Below are 22,392 nucleotides of genomic sequence, written 5' to 3' on the forward strand. Positions count from 1 at the left end.
AAGATTCCTTATCTGTCCTGAGGTAAATATTTGAGCAATTCAGAATATCATGTTCTACTTAATACTCCCCTTATGTTTTTAATAGTATAACAAAGCAGGTATTGATAGAATTTCTAATCTTGATTGCTAACTATTTTGTTAGAGGATTTAAAGACTATTATAAATATGCCTTTATTCCATTAAACTCCCTATTCCCTATTTGTATCATTTGTTTCTCCTTTCCTATTGGATCATTCTTCCTCACCTCATTCCAGTTAGGTATTTATCTCTCCACCTCCACTGAAACTATTCCAGTGTCACCAACAACCTCTATCCTGCCAAATCCAGTGGAAAATTCTCAGTTCTTACTACTTGACTTTTCAATATTTAATGCAAATGATTACTCTTGCCTTTTAAAGAATTGCATGCTTCTGTTTTTTTCTTCCACGTCCTGTGCTTGGCTGCATCTCTTCTTCCTGACCTCTAAAGTTGTAGCTCCTCCATGGTTCAATTCCCCTGGCCTACTATCTCTGTCACTCCCTGAGTAGTCTTATTCCTGTTCTTGGATTGAATCTTTATGGTGATGATTTCCAAATTTTTATCTTCAATTCTTATGCCTCCTCTGAGCTTCAGACTTATATTTCCAGTTGCTTCCTAAATAGCTATACAGTGTCCAGCAGGCATTCACATTTAAAGTATCCAAATCACAGCTCTTGATTCCTCTTTTCTTATTGCCTTCCTATCTTAGTAAATTTAACTGTCATCATCCAGGTTGATCAGGCCAAAACTCTCAAGTGGCTCCTCTCTTCCTATCACATCCCATACAACCATATCATCAAGTTTTTGTTGGCTTTGCCTTGAGAATATATCATTAATAACCTTTTCTTGTGACCTCCTCTGTTAGTAACCTATGCTGCATGTCTGTTTTTAGACATAGAGATTTTCTTCCTAAAGTCCTATCTCTCATTGTCAGTTCCTCACATTTTTGCTAGAATAATCTTTAGCAAAGGTAAGTCAGATCATGTCATTCTCTTGCTGAAATCTTCCCGTGATTCCCCAACACATTCACAATAAACTCTGAACACCTTGGCCTGGCCTGCAGGTCTCTGTCCGGGCCCTTGGCCGTCTTACTGGCTCTGTGCCTCTTTTTACTTCTGCTACCATACTTGTTTCCTGTTATTCCTGCTTTTCAAACCTGGCCTGCCTCATAGCTTTTGCGCTTGCTCTTCTTTTTTTCCTGGAATTCTCTTTTCTAGGTAATTTTTGCGACTCTATAACTCAAGTATCAGCTCAGGTATTAAATCCTCAGTGTTCTTCCCCACTTTACTATATGGTCTTGCCTTCTAAAATAGCCATATCCCCATCACTCTATATTCCTGTCCCTCTTCCATCACGTTTACCACTGTCAAATATTATATATTTAAATGTTTATTTTTTCTCTCTACCATTACAGTATAAACTCCTTCAGGCCAGACTTTGTTTTGTTTATTGCTGTGTTCCCAGTGTCTAAGATGGGACTTAGCACGTACTACATGTTCAGTAAATGTTTGTGAAGTGAATGGGGCCCTAAGTCTCACCTAGGGGTTGGGAGAACATTACCTGTTGCCATGATTTAACAGGTAGTATTTATTTGTTGCCAGATACAGTGCTATGAGACAAAAAGACACTAACCCTACACTGAACGAATTTAATTCCTGTTTAGAAGAGAGCCAGACATGCAAATACGTAACTCTAAAGCAATATGATAGCTGTTTTAATGAAAGTATTTGTATTATAGTGAGAACTTATGGGTAGGGCTGTAGCATATCAAGGAGTCAGTGATGTAATTATAAAGGAGTTAACCTTTTAGGTGAGATGTGAAGGACATGTAGGAGACTATCAGGTTGTCATCTGACTGAGAAAATAATGCATCTTAAATCATAGAGGTGTGAGAATGCAGCTGGGCATGTTTCTAGTACTACCAGAGTTGGAATCAACTGATGGACTGTAAGTCTGATGTTAGGAGTGGCTGGAGATGACCCTGGGCAGCTGGGCAGTTTTAGGGTGGCAGTGGAGCCAGATCATGTAGGGCCATATCTGCTGTGCAAGATACTTTAAAGTATGTGCACGATAAAGAGCCACTGAAGGGTTTTGAAGAAAGAAATAACCAAATCTGACTTGTATTTTAGAAAATCACAGGAAACAGTATAGAAATAGAATGAACAGTATAGAAGTAGGTAATTGAAATATCAGAGATAACGACTTCCAGGTTTCTGGCCTGAACTTCTAGATTGAGAGCGATACCATTCACCAAACTATTAAATTAGAGTGAGAAAGATAGTGAATCTTTCCGAGGGGATGGCTAGGAGTTAAAAGTATGTAATTATATTTTAGTACTCAGAAATCTATTCGTTTACTTGTGTCACTTAATATATTTTGTGTATTACATTTAATTATAAACATCCTAAATCTACTCTTAGGATTCTTTTGTTCCTTTTCAGATGCACATGTATGCTACTGAGCTGAAGGATATTGGCATTTCTTAGTTTTATCTGCGTCTAAGTAGACCAGTGAGAATAAGAATGATCTTGATTGTCCAGTAGCAGTTGTTTTATTGATATGCAAAGAAATGATTCTAAATCTAGGCCCTTCATAGTTTTAGACATATATGAAAAAATGCTCCGAATTTGTTGAGGGTAAATTTCACCACATAGGAGTGTTGTTCATTCAGTCTTACTTTCGATTTATGAAGTAAGCTTTACTTCTTTTGATGCTTTATTTTTTGATCATTATGTAATTTGGGAAATTAAATTGTGCAGAGATAAACTTATCTGTAGATTCATGGGTTAGTTGATTCCTTGGTTTGTTATATTCCCTTGCTGAAAGTGAAAAAAATCTGAAATAGACAAGACACAAGAGGAAAAGCAAGACCGTGTTTGTTCTTCTGGCATTAAGGTCCTATTAGAAATAAAATCAGAGAAGACACTGGCAACCCACTCTGGTACTCTTGTCTGAAAAATCCCATGGACGGAGAAGCCTGGTAGGCTGCAGTCCATGGGGTTGCTAAGAGTTGGACACGACCGAGCGACTTCACTTTCACACTTTGGAGAAGGAAATGGCAACCACTCCTGTGTTCTTGCCTGGAGAGTCCCAGGGACGGGGGAGCCTGGGGGACTGCTGTCTATGGGGTCGCAGAGAGTCGAACATGACTGAAGCGACTTAGCAGCAGCAGCAGAAATAAAATACAGACCATAAAAGTGAGCCACAAGTGCAGTTTTAAATTCTCTAGTAGTCACATTAAAAAATAGAAAAATAAACAGAATCACTTTAATGTCTTTTATTTAACCAGTTATATACAAAATAGTATCATTAAACACATAATCAATATAAGAATATTAATGAGACATTTTACTTTTATTTTCTATACTAACTCTTTGAAATCCAGAGAGATTTTATAAGCACTGCTGCTGCTAAGTCACTTCAGTCGTGTCCAACTCTGTGCGACCCCATAGACAGCAGCCCACCAGGCTCCCCCGTCCCTGGGATTCTCCAGGCAAGAGCACTGGAGTGGGTTGCCATTTCCTTCTCCACAGCGCGTCTTAATTTAGACTGGCCGCTTTTCAAGTGCTCAGTGACTGCATTTGGCTATTGGCTAGTGTATTGGGCAGTGTAGCCCTAGGTTCTTCTTAGACCAAAAAGTAGCGGTTTCTCAGCATTCTGCAACATTTGTGAAGTTATCTTCCCAACATCAAATAATTTCTGTGCTGTTTTATTATCCTGTGAGATCTATTAAAGAGGTTGCCCTTTTCTCCGTTCATCATTTTCCTACTTATTTTGTCCAATAAAAATCTGTTTGTCAATTTTCATTGCCTTCGCTTTCTCCTACACCAATTTATAGTAATGGCCTGTTATACTAAAGCAGTAGCATATCTTTAAGTTTTAGTAATTTTGTTTTTAATTACAAAGATAATTATATTTATTGTAACGAATTCAACCAGTTCTGTGCTAAATGTATAAAGAGAAATTCTTAATTCCTTTCTCCTCATGTTCTGCTCTCCCAGATGTAACCATTGTTAACAGTTTAGATAATAGCCTTTCTCCCCTTATTAGGAATGTATATTTTTGAGAAAACTTTGTTAAATGAGAAAATTGGTACTTTGAAAATACATCTTAAAATGGACCTGTTTAAAATGGTGACTAAATTTGCTAATTATTAATGAAAATAATTGCTAGGGGCTATTTTCTGACATGAAAACATTTTACCATGTATTTAATAAAATTTAAGTTATAATTGCAGCTGTGCTATTCTTAGAATTAACAAAGAATAAGTATTAGTACTTTGTTGTTATAATTTTTTTCGCTGAAATTGTGTGATAGTCTGATAGCATTCTTTTACTTGGATTTTCTTGGTATTTATCAAATAGATTTAGACTTCCCCAGGGTCTCAGTGGTAAGAATCTACCTGCAGTGCAGGAGATGCGGTTTGATCCCTGTGTCAGGAAGATCCCCTGGGAGTAGGAAATAGCAGCACGCTCTAGTATTTTTGTCTGGGAAATCCCATGGACAGAGGAGACTGGCAGGCTGCAGTCCCTGGGGTCGCAAAGAGTCATATACGACTTAGCGACTAAATAACAGCAACAATTCTATAGATTAGATGAGCTTCAGTTTTACCAAAACTGTTGAGAGTGTTAGCAATTTTTCAAGAGATTTCTCTTAAGCCCTTGACATTTCTTTTCTTGATTTCTGTCCTGTCATCATCCTTGTTAGATTTTTCTCTTCTTCAGTTCACTGGTTTGATTTTGCTGCATCTTCATTCCCCAAGGGTTTTGCTCTGAGATGATTACTCCTTCAATATTATTTTACAGACTTCATGAAATCCTGCATCGTTTTCAGTGTTTGTATTTTCACTTTACAATTGAATTGCATTGTGTTTACTTTGTCTTATTGGATGCTTTCAACATTAGGCTATTAGTGAGTGATTGATGGGGCAAAGCCAGAATACATAGTTGCAATAGATGTTAGTGTCAAATAGAAATGGATTTTATAAGTGATCAAGGTACTTTTCATTCCTGTGTAAACTTGTAACTTAAAGAACTCAACTGTCTATTTAAATAATAGCTAATTTTTATTGAGACTTTAGAAATGGATTTTATAAGTGATCAAGGCACTGTTGATTCCTGTGTAAACCTGTAACTTAAGGAACTCAACTGTCTATTTAAATAATAGCTAACTTTTATTGAGACTTTCAACATGACTGGCAAATTTCCATTTATGCATCATGTAATTAATTTGTTCAGTGTGTCTGCGAATAAGTCTTTTGTTTTCTTCATTTTATACTTTGTGTAAACCAAGGCTTAAAGTAGTAACTTTTGCCACAATGAAGCTAAGTAATTTGTCTGATATAAGGGCTAGTCAAGCATGGGGCTGGGAACCACAACCTATACTTGATTGTACTAATGTGTACACACACACACTTTTGTGCAAAAAAAGAAATAAAAAAGGATTGTAATTTTCTTGTTTCACTTAGTATTATGTTTTGGATATGAATGCACTCTATGAATGGGCTGTAATTTTAAGAAAACTTCCCTGTTTAGATTTTGTGTACAGTTTTTGTTTATTTTTCATTCTACTAATATTGATGTCCTTGGTAACTAAGAGGCTTAGATTTTAATAGCCCTGTGAGAAATAAGACTGGAGGTATTGGGCCTGGGAGAGATGAGTTGGAACTGAGCTCACCTCCTAAAGCCTTGCATTTCAAAGTGTTAACCGTCACTCAAAGGGTAGACTAGGAAAAAAATTTTAAATTTACTCAGAGTTACAGAAAGAAAGTAAGGATGCTTGCCTGTTTTCACCTGGGTTCTGAGTGAGGGGGGAAAGTTTCCTAAGATTGTGTCCCTACTGTTTTACTCTCATCTGGGTTTGTGTTTTATATTTGTATTTACTGCATCATTAAGAAAACTTCAAACTTAAAAATTAACATTAATGTAGAACCACTCTATTGGAGAAGGCAATGGCACCCCACTCTGGTACTCTTGCCTGGAAAATCCCATGGATGGAGGAGCAAGTCCATGGGGTTGCGAAGAGTTGGACACGACTTCACTTTCACTTTTCACTTTCACGCATTGGAGAAGGAAATGGCAACCCACTCCAGTGTTCCTGCCTGGAGAATCCCAGGGACGGGGGAGCCTGGTGGGCTGCCGTCTGTGGGGTCGCACAGAGTCAGACACGACTGAAGCGACTTAGCAGCAGCAGAACCAGTCTATAATAGAGAAATGCATATAGTCTGGCTGTTTGGAATTCCCATTGATAAAGCCCCACTGATGTTGAGCTCACTATCCAAAATTACAACAACAAAAGAAAGCAATACTTTAAACAAAAGTCAGAGACACAAGAGACAACAGAATTAAATCCTCAGGAATTTCACAAAGTAGAACCATTAAATAATTAAAACTACTTGTAAAGTTCGTTTAAAAGTAAATGCTACATAATGAAAGTGAAAGTCATTCAGTCGTGTTTGTTTGTGACCCCATGGGCTATAAAGTCCATGGAATTCTCTAGGCCAAAATACTGGAATGCGTAGCTGTTCCCTTCACCAGGGGATCGTCCCAACCCAGGGATCAAACCCAGGTCTCCCATGTTTCAGGCGGAGTCTTTACCAACTGATCTACTAGGAAAACCCTTAATGTGAATAAAATAGAAATATTAAAAATGATTAAAGATAGAAGAAGAAAATCAAAACTATTAAAAAACATAAAGGCCGTGAAGATCAGGGCCAGGGTGGATGATGAATAGCACTTCACAATAAAACTTTAGTCATTAAAAAAAAGCTGATTGGATAGCATGTAATGATAGCAACTAATGATACAGAAGATGGGTCCATAAGTACTGCCCTGAATAAATAGAATTGGTAAAATTGAAAAGCTTAGTGTTATCCTTGTAGAAAAGTAATTGTAAACACAAATGAAAACACTGAGTAGACACCTGAGAAAACACAACATGTAAGAGAATATCTTGAGAATCACCAGAGAGGAAAGAGAGATCCTTCGAAATCAGTGACAGACTAATGACAGATTTCTGAACAGGAACAGTAGAAGTCAAAATACATTAAAGAATGGGAGCAATGTAAAGATATGTTCAGACAATAAATATATTGTAAAATAAAAGCTTCATACAGTTGTCTCAGAGACATACAAATAATGATCAGTGTGTAACATTACAGAAAAGGAGATAAACAGACATTATTGCTGTCTGATGTGATGAAGTAGGAAGTTCGTAACACCATGTCTGCCATATACTTGCCAAAAAAAGATTAAATCCCAATTCTATCAAGTCAGTAGGTCAGCCACCATTTTTTAGGAAGTTTAGAGATTATGTATAAGAACTTATTAGTGCTAAAGAATACAAGCAGCAAACTCCAGAATGTGGTAAATTCTAAAAGGACATCTAACCCACTTTCTTTAAGAAATGAATGGCAAGATAGGAAAACAAAAACAGTGTTCACTGATAACACGTTGGTAGCTTGAAACTAACCACCATCGGCATATTTACACCACAGAGATCAGCCAATACCCTAAATTAGGGTTTGATTTATTGCTTATCGATTATCTAGGCTTAAAATGATGGAGTAGTGCTGATAATGCTGACTTACAAAAGTGCCATGTCTTTAGCTATTTATTGTACTGTCCTTAATTCAAAAAACTGGGAATATATTCTTTCATTCAAAAATGATTATCCACTTCAGCGAAGAAGTCACACCACTCACATTGGTGACATCATTGATGTAAATCAAAGTATTACCCAGTACCCCAAACTGCACTTGGAAACCCAGTTGCTAAACATTTACCAACACAGTGCTGGTCAGGACATAATCAAATTCAGTGCTTTGGTAGAAAATAGACAATAATATAAATTTATTATACTGTTATTCAGCTTTCAAAATCATCATGGCAACATATAGGCATTAACTAAGAAAAAAAAGGTTAAGTTTCAAAAGCCATTTGCTGTAGCACAAAATAATTTAAAATTTGAAGCCTTTGATATATGTCTGTTGTGGATGACAAATAGAATCATAATTTCGAGTTTGAAGAACACTTAAAATTAATACAGGCAAATCTGCCTTACAGATAGAAATTCTTTCTCTAGTGTTAATCCATTGTCTAGGCTGTATTTAAATTATTCTAGAGGCAGAGCTCATTTACCTGATAATAGTGCTGGAGAATTCTAAAAGTAGAGTTCTTTTTTATCTTGAGGTATAATATGGTTTCTTTTAATTTTTTCCAACTGGTTCTGGTAATTGACTTCTGGAGAAACACAGAAGCAACCAACCTTGTAGAGCAACCAACCTTGTAAAACAACAATCCTTCAGGTTTAAAGGTAACTGGACTGTCTCCATTTAGACCTTTTGGGGCAGAGTATACCTTTGTTTCTTTAACTACACTTTGTGTCATATATTTTCTAGACTCTGTATTTTAGACCATGTTGCCTTTCTAAACATCCACGTCACTGCCTTTTGACTTTTTTTGACTTTGTAGATGAAGTAAAAGTCTTTAGATCTTTTTTGTGTGTGTGTGCCGGTTATACATTTTATTCTATGTTGCTTGATTTTTTCTTTTAACCCAAAGCAAGTCTTTATATTTATGCATTCTTAGTCTTAATATTGTGTTCAGCGCAGCATTCCCGATTATAGAAATGATACTAAATTGTAATTTTATCATTTTTTGTATTTATTAATCCTGTCAATTTTGTATCAGTTTCACATTTGATAAACGCTCAGTGTTTATTGTTTGCGTTGAAATTTTTGTTTAAAATGTTGAACTTTAAAAGGTATCAGTAATACAGTTCTGCATTAAATAACCCTCTCTGAATTTGCTTCTACCTTATCATTACTTTTTGCTGTGAGTCTACCTACCAGTTCTTAGTCACTGTCTTACAGTCCATCATGATGTATTTTGTCAGATGCTTTGCTCAACTGAGATTGGGTTACACTATGTCTCTGGTGTCCTCTCCAGTGAAATATACTTCAGTACTTCTATTTTTGAAAAGTAGGCATTTTCAAAAGATCCTGACATAGTTAAATGTTGAAGTCACATTCTTCCACAAATGAAAAGATAGAAAATCCATGAAGTATGATGAGCTAGATAGTTAAGACATTAAAAGAGAAAAGAGACAGGTGGATCACTGGGCTGAAAAGAAAATAGCCTGTGCCATGAAAGTGGAGCTTATTCAGTGAGGAAGTATTCTGATCAGGTGAAATGTTAGGGATCTGTAATAGAGTGAACAGGATTTGTTAGTCTTTCCCTCCTATTATCTTTTTCCTTTGAAAGGTATGTGGTAAAATGTTAACAGTGGTGCTTCTAAGGATCCGCCTGCAATGCAGGAGACTGGCTTCAATCCCCAGGTTGGGAAGATCCCCTGGAGAAGGGAAAGGCTACCCATTCCAGTAGATTGGCCTGGAGAAGTCCATGGACTATACAGTTCATGGGGTTGCAAAGAGCTGGATGCAACTGAGCGACTTTCACTTTTCTGAGTGTATATGGGTGTTTCTTTGCTATGTGTAGGATCTTCTTATTCTCTTTGCTCTGGACAGACTAGTACCTACTTCACAGTATTATTTTGAGGATTAAAAGAATAACTCACTGTGAAATTGTCTAGTACATTCCCCTGTATTTTGTAGATAGTAGATAAAGTTTTATTTAACCTTTGTTAAATTTTTCCCCTTGTTAAATTCCATTGGCCAGTCACAGTAGAGATTGTCAGGGAGTTAACCAGTGAGTTGTCTCATCATATTCTTTGACCTCCACCCTCCTTTATTGTACCCAGACCAATTTATTTGCTACTGGAAGGAAGAAAAATATTTAGTAGGTCACTTGAATAAATAGTGTTAATAGAATGATGACTTTCTCTTTCCCACAACCTATTTCTTTCCTAAAAATTATAGTTTACAATCAACAGCTTCTAGAAAATAGTCTGATTAGTTGTCTCTTTTCTAGCCCACATTCAGGCTACTCTTATTCATATGTTACTCTTAAAAAATCAGCAAGATAGAGGAAAGAGGCTGTAAAGATAAAATCCATGGGTTCATGAGTTATTTTGGAATATACTTTCCTTAGTTGCTTACCTGATTGCATTAATTAGTTTATGGCAGGTTTTACTTACTTTGAACTTGAGAGTTTCTATAGGATGGATTAGTAGGCCCTGTCTTTAAAATCTCTCGGTTCAATACATTGTAATTAGTTTTTGGTAATTGAATCATTCTGTCTGTTTTTCTTGCAGATTGAGGTGGTGCCATGCAGCAAGAAGCAGAGAGATGCAGAGTTCGAGCCAGGAGGCCTGACATGGCACTTTATGTACCCAAAGCTAGAAGGGGTATAGTACTACTCAAATCAGATGACGAGGGAAAGAGCTGTGGTCCACCTAACTGCATGGTGAAAGAAGAACAAAGGGAAGATTCTCTCTCCCAAAAGGAGATCTTTCAAGACAAATGTGAGACTCCGAGACTAAGTACTAATCCTGATAAAAAGGAGCACAGTTGTAGAGAAGGAAAGAAATCTTCAACGAAATTTAAAAAAGATACATGCCTTCAAGAAAAAAAGAAAGACAGAGTTTGTACTAAGAGGGCAACTGCAGAATCCAAAGAAGTATTATCCCAAGGACATCAGCAAAGAGTCTTGAATACTGGGGTTGTACCTAGCATACCTTTACAAAGACATTTTAAACCAAAGAAGATAGAGTGTTTGGAGGTTGAAACCAGAGATGTGATAGGACATGATGGTTTGCTTCTGTCTCACTCTTGTTCAGAAATCAGTAAGGCTCGGGTTCCAAACAAGCCATCCACAAATGTGGAAACCTCTGATATCAAGAGAAATGAACTAAATGGGGAAATATTTGAAGATAGAAATTTGGAAAACAGAATGGAAACTGATGCCAAGATTATGGAGATACTATCCCAGTTTCCTGGAGATTTTAATTCTGTGGTGAAACCTGAGAGTGTGATCTCACCACTAAAACAAAACTCTGATTCTGGAATTGTACAAGAAGGCGTGCAAACATTAGGTGGAATGCGGAAGCACAGCAATGGCACCACCACTACTGCTTCTGTTCCTGGAAGTTCAGATGGTATCATTGGTCAGACTTACGTAGACTCAGATGCTGAGAATGTTGGTGATACAGCCAACAGGACAGATTCCATCTTGAGTCAGAAAGGTATGGATTCCATTCCTGAGACTGTGGGTCACCTCTCTCATCAAATGACTATGGGCAGCAAATTAGAGAGCACAAATGACATTTCTGATCCAACAACGATTAGAGAGTGTGAGGAGAAGGACAGCACTGCTGATGAGTTGTGTGTAAAGCACGAATCTTCTGACACAGCTGCCCTTGCTCATGAAACATATACAGATAATGAGTCCGAGAGTGTACGTGACATTACCAATGAGACATGTACAATGGACATTACAGATATCATATCTGATCAAATAACTATAGGTAGCCCTTGTGTTGTTGCAGTTAGAGTAGCTGATGAGGCTTGTAGCAACACAGGGAGTTTCTCAGACTGTTTAGAAATGAATGCAGATACAGCCCTTCTTCATGCAGCTAAAAGTGGGAATGACACTGAAAATTTCAGTAACCTGACTGCTTGCTCAGATATCTATGCTGAGAGTATTTCATCTGGTTTCACAGAGTCAACAGGAAAGTTGATAGAGAGCTTGTCGGATTGTGCTTCCTCCTTACCTATAAAGAAGATAACTGGTAGTAATTGTAACAACACTTTTTTGGACTCTGAGCTCAGTATGTTAAATGGGACAAAGGTATTTTCAGATGGTGCCTTGGGCGGTGATCTTGATGGTACAGTTAATATAACAGAGGCATTGCATGAACTTAAGACTGCTGAAGAGTTCAAAACAAAAGAAGATGGTGACTCAGAGAATGTGGAATTTGGTGTATCCTTTCTTGATTTAGAATCAGTATCTAAGGAAACATCCATGGAACTGAAAGCAGTGGATATATCTCACACAGAAAGAAGCACTGCTACTGAGGAGAGCTGGGAGTCTATGTTCAATGATGATGGTGAGTGCCTGGACCCACGCCTTCTACAAGAGGTATGTTTTAGTAGAAATTGCTTGCCTCTTGGGTAGTTTAGCAATTCATAGAACCTAGGATTTGGGGAATAATTCTAGCAGACATTTTTGTGCAGTCACACATTCACTCATATTACATCCAATGTAACAGTTCCTGCAACAAACTAATAGGATTATAGTTTGCAAAAAGAATGTCTGATCTTTAAGAAACAAAACGTCTGGTAAACTATATCTCTAATAGCGGAATCCTGAGAGATCTTACTGAATAGATTAAAGATGAGTATGGCTTCTGGCTGACTGTTGAGAAAAAACAGAGGGAAACTTCTTCGGAAAGGCTTTTCTGTGTTGACAAAATGTATTTTACACCAGCCTATTTGAAGAGAAGAATAATTTATTATTCATACTTATTTTCTTCTTCTAACAGATGTTGGAATGTTGTTAGACACTCTAGGTGTGATAAAGGAATGTATGGTGGTTTTTTTAAGAAGTTTGTGCTGAGTTAAAGAATAAGTGATTGTTGAATACATTCAGAAAATATGCTGGCTAGGTAGAGTTCATAAATACAAAATGTTGGATTTGAAGGCATTTTAGAAGTTATTTAGTTCAGTCTTTTCATTTTCTTGATTTAGACATTCCCTCTCTATCCAGCATTTAAATTCCTTACCATAAATAAGAATCGTTGGTTTTGAATAGTAGAATCATTTCCCCTTTTATTCCTTATAGCGAGTTCATATAACCTTTGCCCAGAAGGGAAAAAAAATCATTTCCCTATAAAATCTCCAGTTTTATACATGGGGAAATTGAAGGTTAATGGTTGTTTCTTTAAGAAAGGCAGATTCAGGATTTCAGTCTACTGTCTTAATACTGTATTTATGTTCTTTCTACAAGACCACTTCCTCACGTATAAGATAGTTTTGTATGAGTGACTCCACAGAGCATTTTAAATGCTAAGTGATGAGTCTTTTGTTTCCGATAGTTGAACCAGATGTACAGAAAAATGTTTACAAGCACGTAGAAAATAAACACATGAAACTGAAGAGGGCAACCCGTTGGACAGAATTGAGTTTCCAGTATCAAGCACTTCCTCCTTACTCTTGGGAGGTGTTTGCATGCACATTTGTACCAGTTAGTACTTATTATTGTGAAGTCAGGAACAGTAGATCTTAAGCATTTCTTAGAATATAGAACAGAAATGCATCTACTTATTAACGTTCATGAACACTTTGAAATTGCATGCAAAATTTTGTATGTGAGTGCAGTCTTTCATAACTTCCATCAGAATCTCCAAGATGATCATCTCCAAAGTATAGTCCCTGGACCAGCAGCATAAGTATCACTAGGGAACTTTTAGAAATGTGAACTCTGTAGCGAGATTCATATGCACATCAGGTGAGAACCACTGCTCACAGGCAACATGCAAACTTAAATTATATCAAGATGTGAGTGTGGTAACATGAGAGGGCCGTCAGCTCATAATGAAAAAGAAAAACCCTGTTCAGCAGAGATTTTAGACCCAAATCAGGTTAAAATATGCTAATAATATGGTGAGTTAGGTGATTATAGAGAAGTTATTAAGGACCCAACCACTGGGAGAAGGCCTTAGTCTTGGGAAGGAAGCAGTGTTCTTAGTTGGCAAAGGGACTGCTTAAGTAGGTGAGAGACCACAGGTGTGTGTAGACGAGAACAAAACAAAGCTTCTTCAAAAAGAAGGGCATAGGACACAGAGCCTTTATGCGTGGTAGGACTCCATAAGTATTTATTGAATGAATGTGAGTCAGTAGGGCAGAGTTGCTCTCTGTCTTTCTGGGTAGCCTCCAGGAGCTTTCAAACATCACAGCTGCTTGAACTTTGATCCTGTGTGGTAGCTTAGGGCTAAGGCTTCTGTGTTGGGAGGAGAGAGGTTCAGGTGTGCAACTCTGTTGTTAGGTCTTAACACTGTTTAGGTGTGAAAGAATTTAGGCAACCAAGTCTCTAGAGGGGCATAGTAATATTGCCAAAGAAAACACTGGCTTGAACTAAAGTTGGGAACAGCTGGAAAACAGAGCTGGTGGTGTTTTAAGCTGAAGATAGCCAGTGCCTGGGTATTGTGTTTGGGTATCTTTTGAGGTGCTTGGTAACGTTTGGGATCTATGTTGAGGCATGAAGATAGATGAGAGCAGGAAAGAAGTTGGATTGAGAGTGCAAGTAGTGGATCCAACTCCCAGCTGTTGTCTCCTGTACTTTGGGTTTTAAAACGTGTAATAATGATAATGTTATTAAAAGATGTCACAAATCCAAGAAAATTAATAGCCTTTTGGTGACTATTACTCCTAATTTATTATTTACATAGTTCCAAATGTACTTTATTAAAGCAAGTGTCTGCTTACCTTGAAAACTTTCCAACCAAAGATTTTTGGCTCTTTTCCCACCTGGCCGGTTTCTTTGATGACAGTGGCTAGCCATGGAGGTATGCCTAATACTTCTGGTAGGCAGGGAAGTATGCTGTAGAGCAGGGTGTGGTAGTCATTGGCATGTGAAGCAGTTTCCTGACCTTTTGAACTTCTAAATCTGCCTGAGTCATTAGCTTCCAGAACTGCAGCTCTTGATGAGTCTCTAGATTACATGATCTCCTTAAACCATGGTATGGGATGCCCAGAAATTGAGATTTTTAACTGATAAAGAAAAGGATATTGGCATGACTTCTTTTAACCTTTAAGATCTTGGTACCAGAACATGGGAATTATTGTCTAGATAAAACTTCCTTTTCTGCCTCCTCTATCAATCAGCAGACTTATTAGGAGGAGGGTTAGTGAGATGTCAGCAGCATAACGTTGATATTGCTAGATGCTGGCACCTGGTCCCTTCACTGGCCATTTCTGGTTTGGAGGTATGTTTTTAGATAGGGGTAAATATTTAGGTTCCTCTTCACTTTCTGCCATAAGGGTCGTGTCATCTGCATATCTGAGGTTATTGATATTTCTCCCAGCATCTTGATGAAAGTCAGAGGAGAATGAAAAAGTTGGCTTGAAGCTCAACATTCAGAAAACAAAGATCATGGCATCTGGTCCTATCACTTCATGGCAAATAGATGAGGAAACAGTGGAAACAGTGTCAGACTTTATTTTTTTGGGTCCCAAAATCACTGCAGATGCTGATTGCAGCCATGAAATTAAAAGACGCTTACTCCTTGGAAGGAAAGTTATGACCAACCCAGACAGCATATTAAAAAGCAGAGACATTACTTTGCTAAATAAAAAAGGTCCGTCTAGTCAAGGCTATGGTTTTTCCATTGGTCATGTATGAAAGTGAGAGTTGGACTGTGAAGAAAGCTGATCGCTGAAGAATTGATGCTTTTGAACTGTGGTGTTGGAGAAGACTCTTGAGAGTCCCTTGGACTGCAAGAAGATCCAACCAGTCCATTCTAAAGGAGATCAATCCTGGGTGTTCATTGGAAGGACTGATGCTAAAGCTGAAACTCCAGTACTTTGGCCACCTCATGCAAAGAGTTGACTCACTGGAAAAGACTCTGATGCTGGGAGGGATTGGGGGCAGGAGGAGATGGGGACAACAGAGAATGAGATGGCTGGATGGAATCACTGACTCGATGGACATGAGTTTGAGTGAACTCCGGGAGTTGGTGATGGACAGGGAGGCCTGGTGTGCTGTGATTCATGGGGTCACACGAGTGACACGACTGAGCGACTGAACTGAACTGAACTGAAATATTTAGGTAGGAGTTTTCTTTTGTTATAGACGGTTACTAGCAATGAGCGACTTCACTTTCACTTTTCACTTTCCACTTTCACACATTGGAGAAGGAAATGGCAACCCACTCCAGTGTTCTTGCCTGGAGAATCCCAGGGACGGGGGAGCCTGGTGGGCTTCCGTCTATGGGGTCACACAGAGTCGGACACGACTGAAGTGACTTAGCAGCAGCAGCAGCAATGTATAACTATGCAAAAGAGAAAAGGAACACCATTCATTTCCAAATCATCATCTTTCTGTGTGTGCCTACTCATGTTCATACTTCATCAGTGGTATCTTTCCATCTAGTCGTTCCAGTCATGTTGGGAAGATGAGTGAATCCAGAGATGTCTCCCTATTTTCTCAATCTTCCTCTTGACTATAAGGTTAATCTACTACAGTGTTTTCACTGTTCATTGGGTTTGGATAGCATCTTCCCAAGAATGCCAGCATCAGTTTGCCATATTAACCTTTCTGTATTGTCTGAATAGGAGCCAGGTCCCTGTTGGTTCAGTATATTGACTTGGTCCCTGCCCATATACTTATGTGCCACATAATACTATTCATTAGAGGCAACTAGCTGCTGGTGCTGCTGCTAAGTTGCTTCAGTTGTATCCGACTGTGCGATCCCATAGACGGCAGCCAACCAGGCTTCGCCATCCCTGGGATTCTCCAGGCAGGAACACTGGAGTGGGTTGCCATTTCCTTCTCCAGTGTGTGAAAGTGAAAAGTGAAAGTGAAGTCGCTCAGTCTTGTCTGACTAGTAGAGACCCCATGGACTGTAGCCCACCAGGCTCCTCTGTCCATGGGATTTTCTAGGCAAGAGTACTGGAGTGTCTTGCCATTGCCTTCTCCGCAACTAGAGCTCTCACATTTGTCCTCTGGCACTGGGATCAGTAAGTGTTCATCTGACATGCCTCATTATTATAGCTTTCTTTTTTATTTCCTTTTCTTCTTCTCCTTTTCTGTATTATTTACTTTCACTCTTTCTTCTCTCTTCAGTTCAGCTCAGTTCAGTTGCTCAGTCATGTCCGACTCTGTGACTCCATGAATCACAGCACGCCAGGCCTCCCCGTCCATCACCAACTCCCGGAGTTCACTCAAACTCATGTCCATCAAGTTGGTGATGCCATCCAGCCATCTCATTCTCTGTCATCCCCTTCTCCTGCCCCCAATCCCTCCCAGCATCAGAGTCTTTTCCAATGAGTTAACTCTTCGCGTCAGTTGGCCAAAGTATTGCAGTTAATAAAGCAGAAATAGATGTTTTTCTGGAACTCTCTTGCTTTTTCTATGATCCAGAGGATGTTGGCAATTTGATCTCTGGTTCCTCTGCCTTTTCTAAGACCAGCTTGAATATCTGGAAGTTCACGTTTTTGAGATTGCATCCAAGTACTGCATTTCGGACTCTTGTTGACCGTGATGGCTACTCCATTTCTTCTAAGGGATTCCTGCCCACAGTAGTAGATATAATGGTCATCTGAGTTAAATTCACCCATTCCAGTCCGCTGATTCCTGGAATGTCGACGTTCATTCTTGCCATCTCCTGTTTGACCACTTCCAATTTGCCTTGATACATGGACCTGACATTCCAGGTTCCTATGCAGTATTGCTCTTTACAGCATTGGACCTTGCTTCTATCACCAGTCACATCCACAACTGGGTATTGGTTTTGCTTTGGCTCCATCCCTTCATTCTTTCTGGAGTTATTTCTCCACTGATCGCCAGTAGCATATTGGGCACTTACTGACCTGGGGAATTCCTCTTTCAGTATCCTATCATTTTGCCTTTTCATACTGTTCTTCTCTCTTATTATGCCTTTATCCAAGGCTATTGCCATGGCTTTTTCTCACTGATGATTATCAGTGATATTGAAATGTTGCTGATACCTATTCTAGAGAAATGTTTAGGTGGCACCTTGAATGCCATTCTGCCTATTCTGTGTTATACATTTTTTGAGGTCAAAGTTTGCATTTATGACCTTGGTTTCTTGATAAGGTCAGTGGAGGCATAGCTCTAGATATATAATTTTATTTGCAGGTCGAGAACACCATTGAAGACATTATCTACTCTTAATGTATAAAATGTTAAAAAGTTTAAAAGTCTAAGTTTATCCTTCTACTGTTGTGAAGGATTTATGCCCAAAGCGGTATAGAAAAGGGATGGAAGCCATAACTTATGCTGTGTATTATACATTGTAATTTTATTACCTTTTTAGGGAACTCTTTTTGGATGTGTTTGGACTTTAGGTCATGAGAAATTTTATAAAATGTTTAAAAATACTTTAAAAATAGTGTTATTTCCCTGTTTGCCAAATATGGGAAGTTAAATGGGTAAACTATTTTAATTCTAGCTTTTTATTTGTTCACATTACTGTGGACCAACATGAAAAATTATTGGCTGTTACTGTCAGTTTTCCGCGGTAATGGAATACCAGCGATAGAATCAAATCCAGATAATCCAAAGATGTTATTTTTTGTATATAGCTTAAGCCTGTTCTTCAGCCAAATCCCAAATCTTTTAATTTGTCAAAGTTTATAGTAAATAATAAATTTAAAATTTTATTTTCTTCAGTAGAAAGTGAGTTAGTAAGCAGTTAAGAAGCTACAGGGTAAGAGTAGAAGAGAAAAATAGAAACAAAGGGCTTGAATAACATAACCTAAATAATAAGAATTGACTGCATGGTTTAATTCTGTGAATAATTATGAAAACAGATATAGTGACACTGAAGCAACTATAGTAATGTTATACCATCAACTCCTGGGCAAGTCTCTGTTGTCCATGTCCCTGTAATCGCCTGATATCCCCAATATTTAAATTTGTTAAGCCAGAACTATAGTTTAAAGTGGTGTATTATGTTTAATTGTGATTACAGGTATCTACAGAAAATTTTTTCCCCCTGCCTTGTAAGATCAGAGGCAGGATTACAATACAGGCCTTGAAAAATAAGATCTAGGAACTGGAACTTTAACCTAAGAGAACTGTACGTGTCTTTTTTTTTTAAGTGGAATCTTAGCATTGAAAGGGACCTGAAACATAATATTTTATGTTGACCTCTTGCTTTATAGGTAAGGCAGCTAAACCCCAGAAAGGTTATTACCGACCTAGCTAAAGTTACTGCCAGTGTTGGCCCAGTCTCCTGGGCTTTTTCCATGACAGTAAGCCTTTACCTAAAGGTCTCAGCCAGTCAACAGACACTGTACAGCTATTCTGTGCCCAGCTTGGATACTGGTGATGTGAGGAGTGAAAGAGAAGGATAATAATGTTAAGGAGTTTATAGTCTTGTGAAGCTGATGAGACTTTCAGAAATGTCTAGAAAAAATATTCTATTTTATTAAATTGAAAATGCTATTGATTGTGAAATATATCATTATTTTATGTATCACTAAGAAAGAAATCACAGTGCTTACCCTTTGGAATTTTATTTTATACCTATCAAAAGAGCTTCTTTAGGCTTAATTATTCATAGAGGGTGTCCCAGGTGGTGCAGTAGTAAAGAATCTGCCTCCTAATTCAGGAGATGCATGAGATGCGAGTTCGATCCCTGGATCAGGAAGATCCCCTGAAGTAGGAAATGGCAACCCACTCCAGTGTTCTTGCCTGGGAAATCCCATGGACAAAGGAACCTGGCGGGCTACAGTTCATGGGGTTACAAAGAGTCAGACATGACTGAGCACAGCATAGTAGCGCACAGACTTAGACATCAGTTGTTATCGTGTATTGCATCTCACAGATACGTGAAATGTCTTGTAGGTGAAATGTGTGTGAAGTAAATTGGTTGGCTTCCTGAAACTTTGTGTTTATAGCCCAACTGTTTCTAACAATTTCTTGACTCAGTCATTGATACTAATGCCTTTCCATCCTCTTATCATTTTCTGTGCCCGCAAGAACTTTGATGATACAGCATTTCTTAAAAGAATACATAAAAAAAGCAAAAATCATTGTTGCTGGATTCTTAAGCCATCTTTGCATTTGCATAGAAGTATTCTTATATTGAGATTTTCTTCCACACAGCTGGACCAGTGTGGAATGCCTGCAAATTTTGGTGCTGGTGCTTTTGGGTCTCATGCATATGCAGGCAAGCAGTGACAATATGTATGGTTAAGATGCATACTGATATTGGAGATGTTAAAATGTGCATCTTAGAATTGATGAAATATGATATATATCCAGCTTCTAAGTGTAATGATACACTAGTATAAGGAGTGGAGAAACCATCAAAATGGGGTCAGTGGGAAAAGCTTCAAGAGGAGATAAAGATTGAAGCTGGGTCTTAGAAGAAGAAGGATCAGAAGCAGACAAGGCATTCCAGGCTGTGAGAGCAGCTTATAAAAAAATATGAATGTTCCCAGATTTAGGTCCTCAATTTGTTACTATCAGAAGTTTAGAAATTTTGTTGTTGTTGCCTTCCTTTTATAATTTGTTGAATTGTTTGCATGATTTGTATAACCAGAACAATTAAAGTTTATTTGTAAAGGGAAAGGAAAAAAGTGTCATTTTACCCCAAATTTCAAAATGCCATCCAAAATTATTAAAAAAAAAATATGTTGCATAAATCAAATTCTTATTGGTGAGGGCTCCATGAAAAATCAGTCTCGATAAGCAGGCATTTGGACAAAGTAATTAATTAGAGGCATGTGCCTCAAGTATTCATTCCACAAGTATTTTTTGAATGCCTAGTTTGTGCAAGTTAATGTGTGCAGTGGGAGTATATATAGGGGTGAATATGACATGTTCCTTGTAGTTGTATTATAGAATCAGAATATTGATGTGGAAACAAACTCCAGCCATACTCCCTGTATTAATTTGTTAAGCCTGCCAGAGCACAGAACCCTAGACTGGCTGTAACAAAGTACCCCAGAAATTTGTTCTCTCACAATTCTAGAGGCTAGAAGTCCAAGATCAAGGTGCCAGCAAGGGTTGGAGTCTTCTGAGGCCTCTCCTTAGTTTGTAAATGGCTCTGTTTACATGATCTTCCCTCTGTGTCCAAATTTCCTCTTATAAGGACACCACTCAGATTAGGATCTACCTTATTTTAACTTAATACTCTTTAAAAACATGATCTCTAAATACAGTTATATTCTAATGTATTAGGGTTTATGGCTTTAACTCATGAATTTTGGGAGGACACAGTGAAGCCCTTAGCACTCTCTGAAGTCCTCGCATTATTTAGTGTGGCCACACTGAACTGTTTAATGAATGCTACACTCCTTGCATGCCTTTGCACACTTCTGTTTACAATACTTTTCTCTGTATAATTTCTTTACTTTGGTAGTGAAGACGAGTTAAGCAAAGTTCATTCTCCTCTACCCACTGGTAATACCATCTTCATTCTTAAAACTTTATTACATATTAAAATTCTTTGTTCAGGTTCTTTCTCTAATGTGATGTTAAACATACATTAAATGTTTGTTGGATAGGTGGTTAGGTAGTGAGGTTAAAGCTAGAGGAAGAGATAGGTCTAATTAATATTAGGTGTTGTACAGTGAGTACTATAAAAGTAGTGCGGATGATGGGACTTCCCTTGTGGTCTAGTGATTAAGGGGGCACAGGTTCAATCCCTGGTCAGTAAGCTAAGATCCCACGTGCTGCATGGCACAGCAAAAAAAAAAAAAGTAGTGCAGATGAAGTAAATGCTATAAAAGTATAGAGGAAGAGTCAGATTACACATGTGATCAAAAATAATGTGATCAAATCAACAGGCAGAAAGAAGCAAGATGTGTTTAGATATACTGTTGCTCAGTCGCTCAGTCATGTCCAGTTCTTTTCAACCCCATGGACTGCAGCACGTCAGGCTTCCTTGTCCTTTACCATCTCCTGGAGCTTGCTCAAACTCATGTCTGTTGAGTCGGTGATGCCATCCAGCCATCTCATCCTCTGTCATCCCCTTCTCCTGCCTTCAGTCTTTCCAGCATCAGGGTCTTTTCCAGTGAGTCAGTTCTTCACATCAGGTGGCCAAAGTATTGGCGCTTTAGTTTCAGCATCAGTCCTTCCAGTGAACATTCAGGGTTGATTTCCTTTAGGGTTAACTGTTTGATCTTGCAGTCCAAGGGACTCTCAAGAGTCTTCTCCAACACCACAGTTCAGAAGCATCAATTCTTTGGCACTTAGCCTTCTTTATGGTCCAACTCTCACATCCATACATGACTACTGGAAAAACAATAGCTTTTCTCTCCTCTTTAGTACGCCGTCTAGATTTGTCATGGCTTTTCTTCCAAGGAGCAAGCATCTTTTAATTTCATGACTGCAGTCACCATCCACAGTGATTTTGGAGCCCAGGAAAATAAAGTCTGTCACTGTTTCCATTTTTTCCCCATCTCTTTGCCATGAAGTAATGGGACCGGATGCCATGATCTTCATTTTTTGAATGTTGAGTTTGAAGCCAGCCGTTTCACTCTCCTCTTTCACTTTTTCAGAGGCTCTTTAGTTCCTCTTTGCTTTCTGCCGTAAGGGTGGTGTCATCTGCATATCGTAGGTTATTGATATTTCTCCCGGCAGTCTTGATTCTGGCTTGTGCTTCATTCAGCCTGGCGTTTCGCATGATGTACTCTGCATATAAGTTGAATAAGCAGGGTGACAATATACAGCCTTGACATACTTCTTTCCCAATTTTGAACCAGTTTGTTGTTCCATGACT

The 22,392-nt window shown here is 38.3% G+C and overlaps 1 protein-coding gene across 8 annotated transcripts in view; it reads left to right on the forward strand.

The window, feature by feature from the left end:
• The window catches only part of R3HCC1L (R3H domain and coiled-coil containing 1 like), a 71,135-nt gene that overhangs the window by 28,558 nt on the left and 20,185 nt on the right, over positions 1-22,392 (forward strand). For 7 of the 8 annotated variants that reach the window (XM_055424920.2, XM_055424916.2, XM_055424917.2 and 4 more), the window contains one exon: positions 10,231-12,056. In XM_055424920.2, the coding sequence (XP_055280895.2) occupies positions 10,245-12,056 (1,812 nt within the window). In that variant the 5' untranslated portion in view covers positions 10,231-10,244. Of the gene's footprint in view, positions 1-5,016; positions 8,332-10,230; positions 12,057-22,392 lie in introns of those variants that run through there. The other variant, XM_055424919.2, reaches the window with a different exon arrangement.

This window comes from Moschus berezovskii, chromosome 12, assembly GCF_049115385.1.
Source record: "Moschus berezovskii isolate FMDL1 chromosome 12, NW_MosBer_1.0, whole genome shotgun sequence".
NCBI classification, from domain to species: Eukaryota; Metazoa; Chordata; class Mammalia; order Artiodactyla; family Moschidae; genus Moschus; species Moschus berezovskii.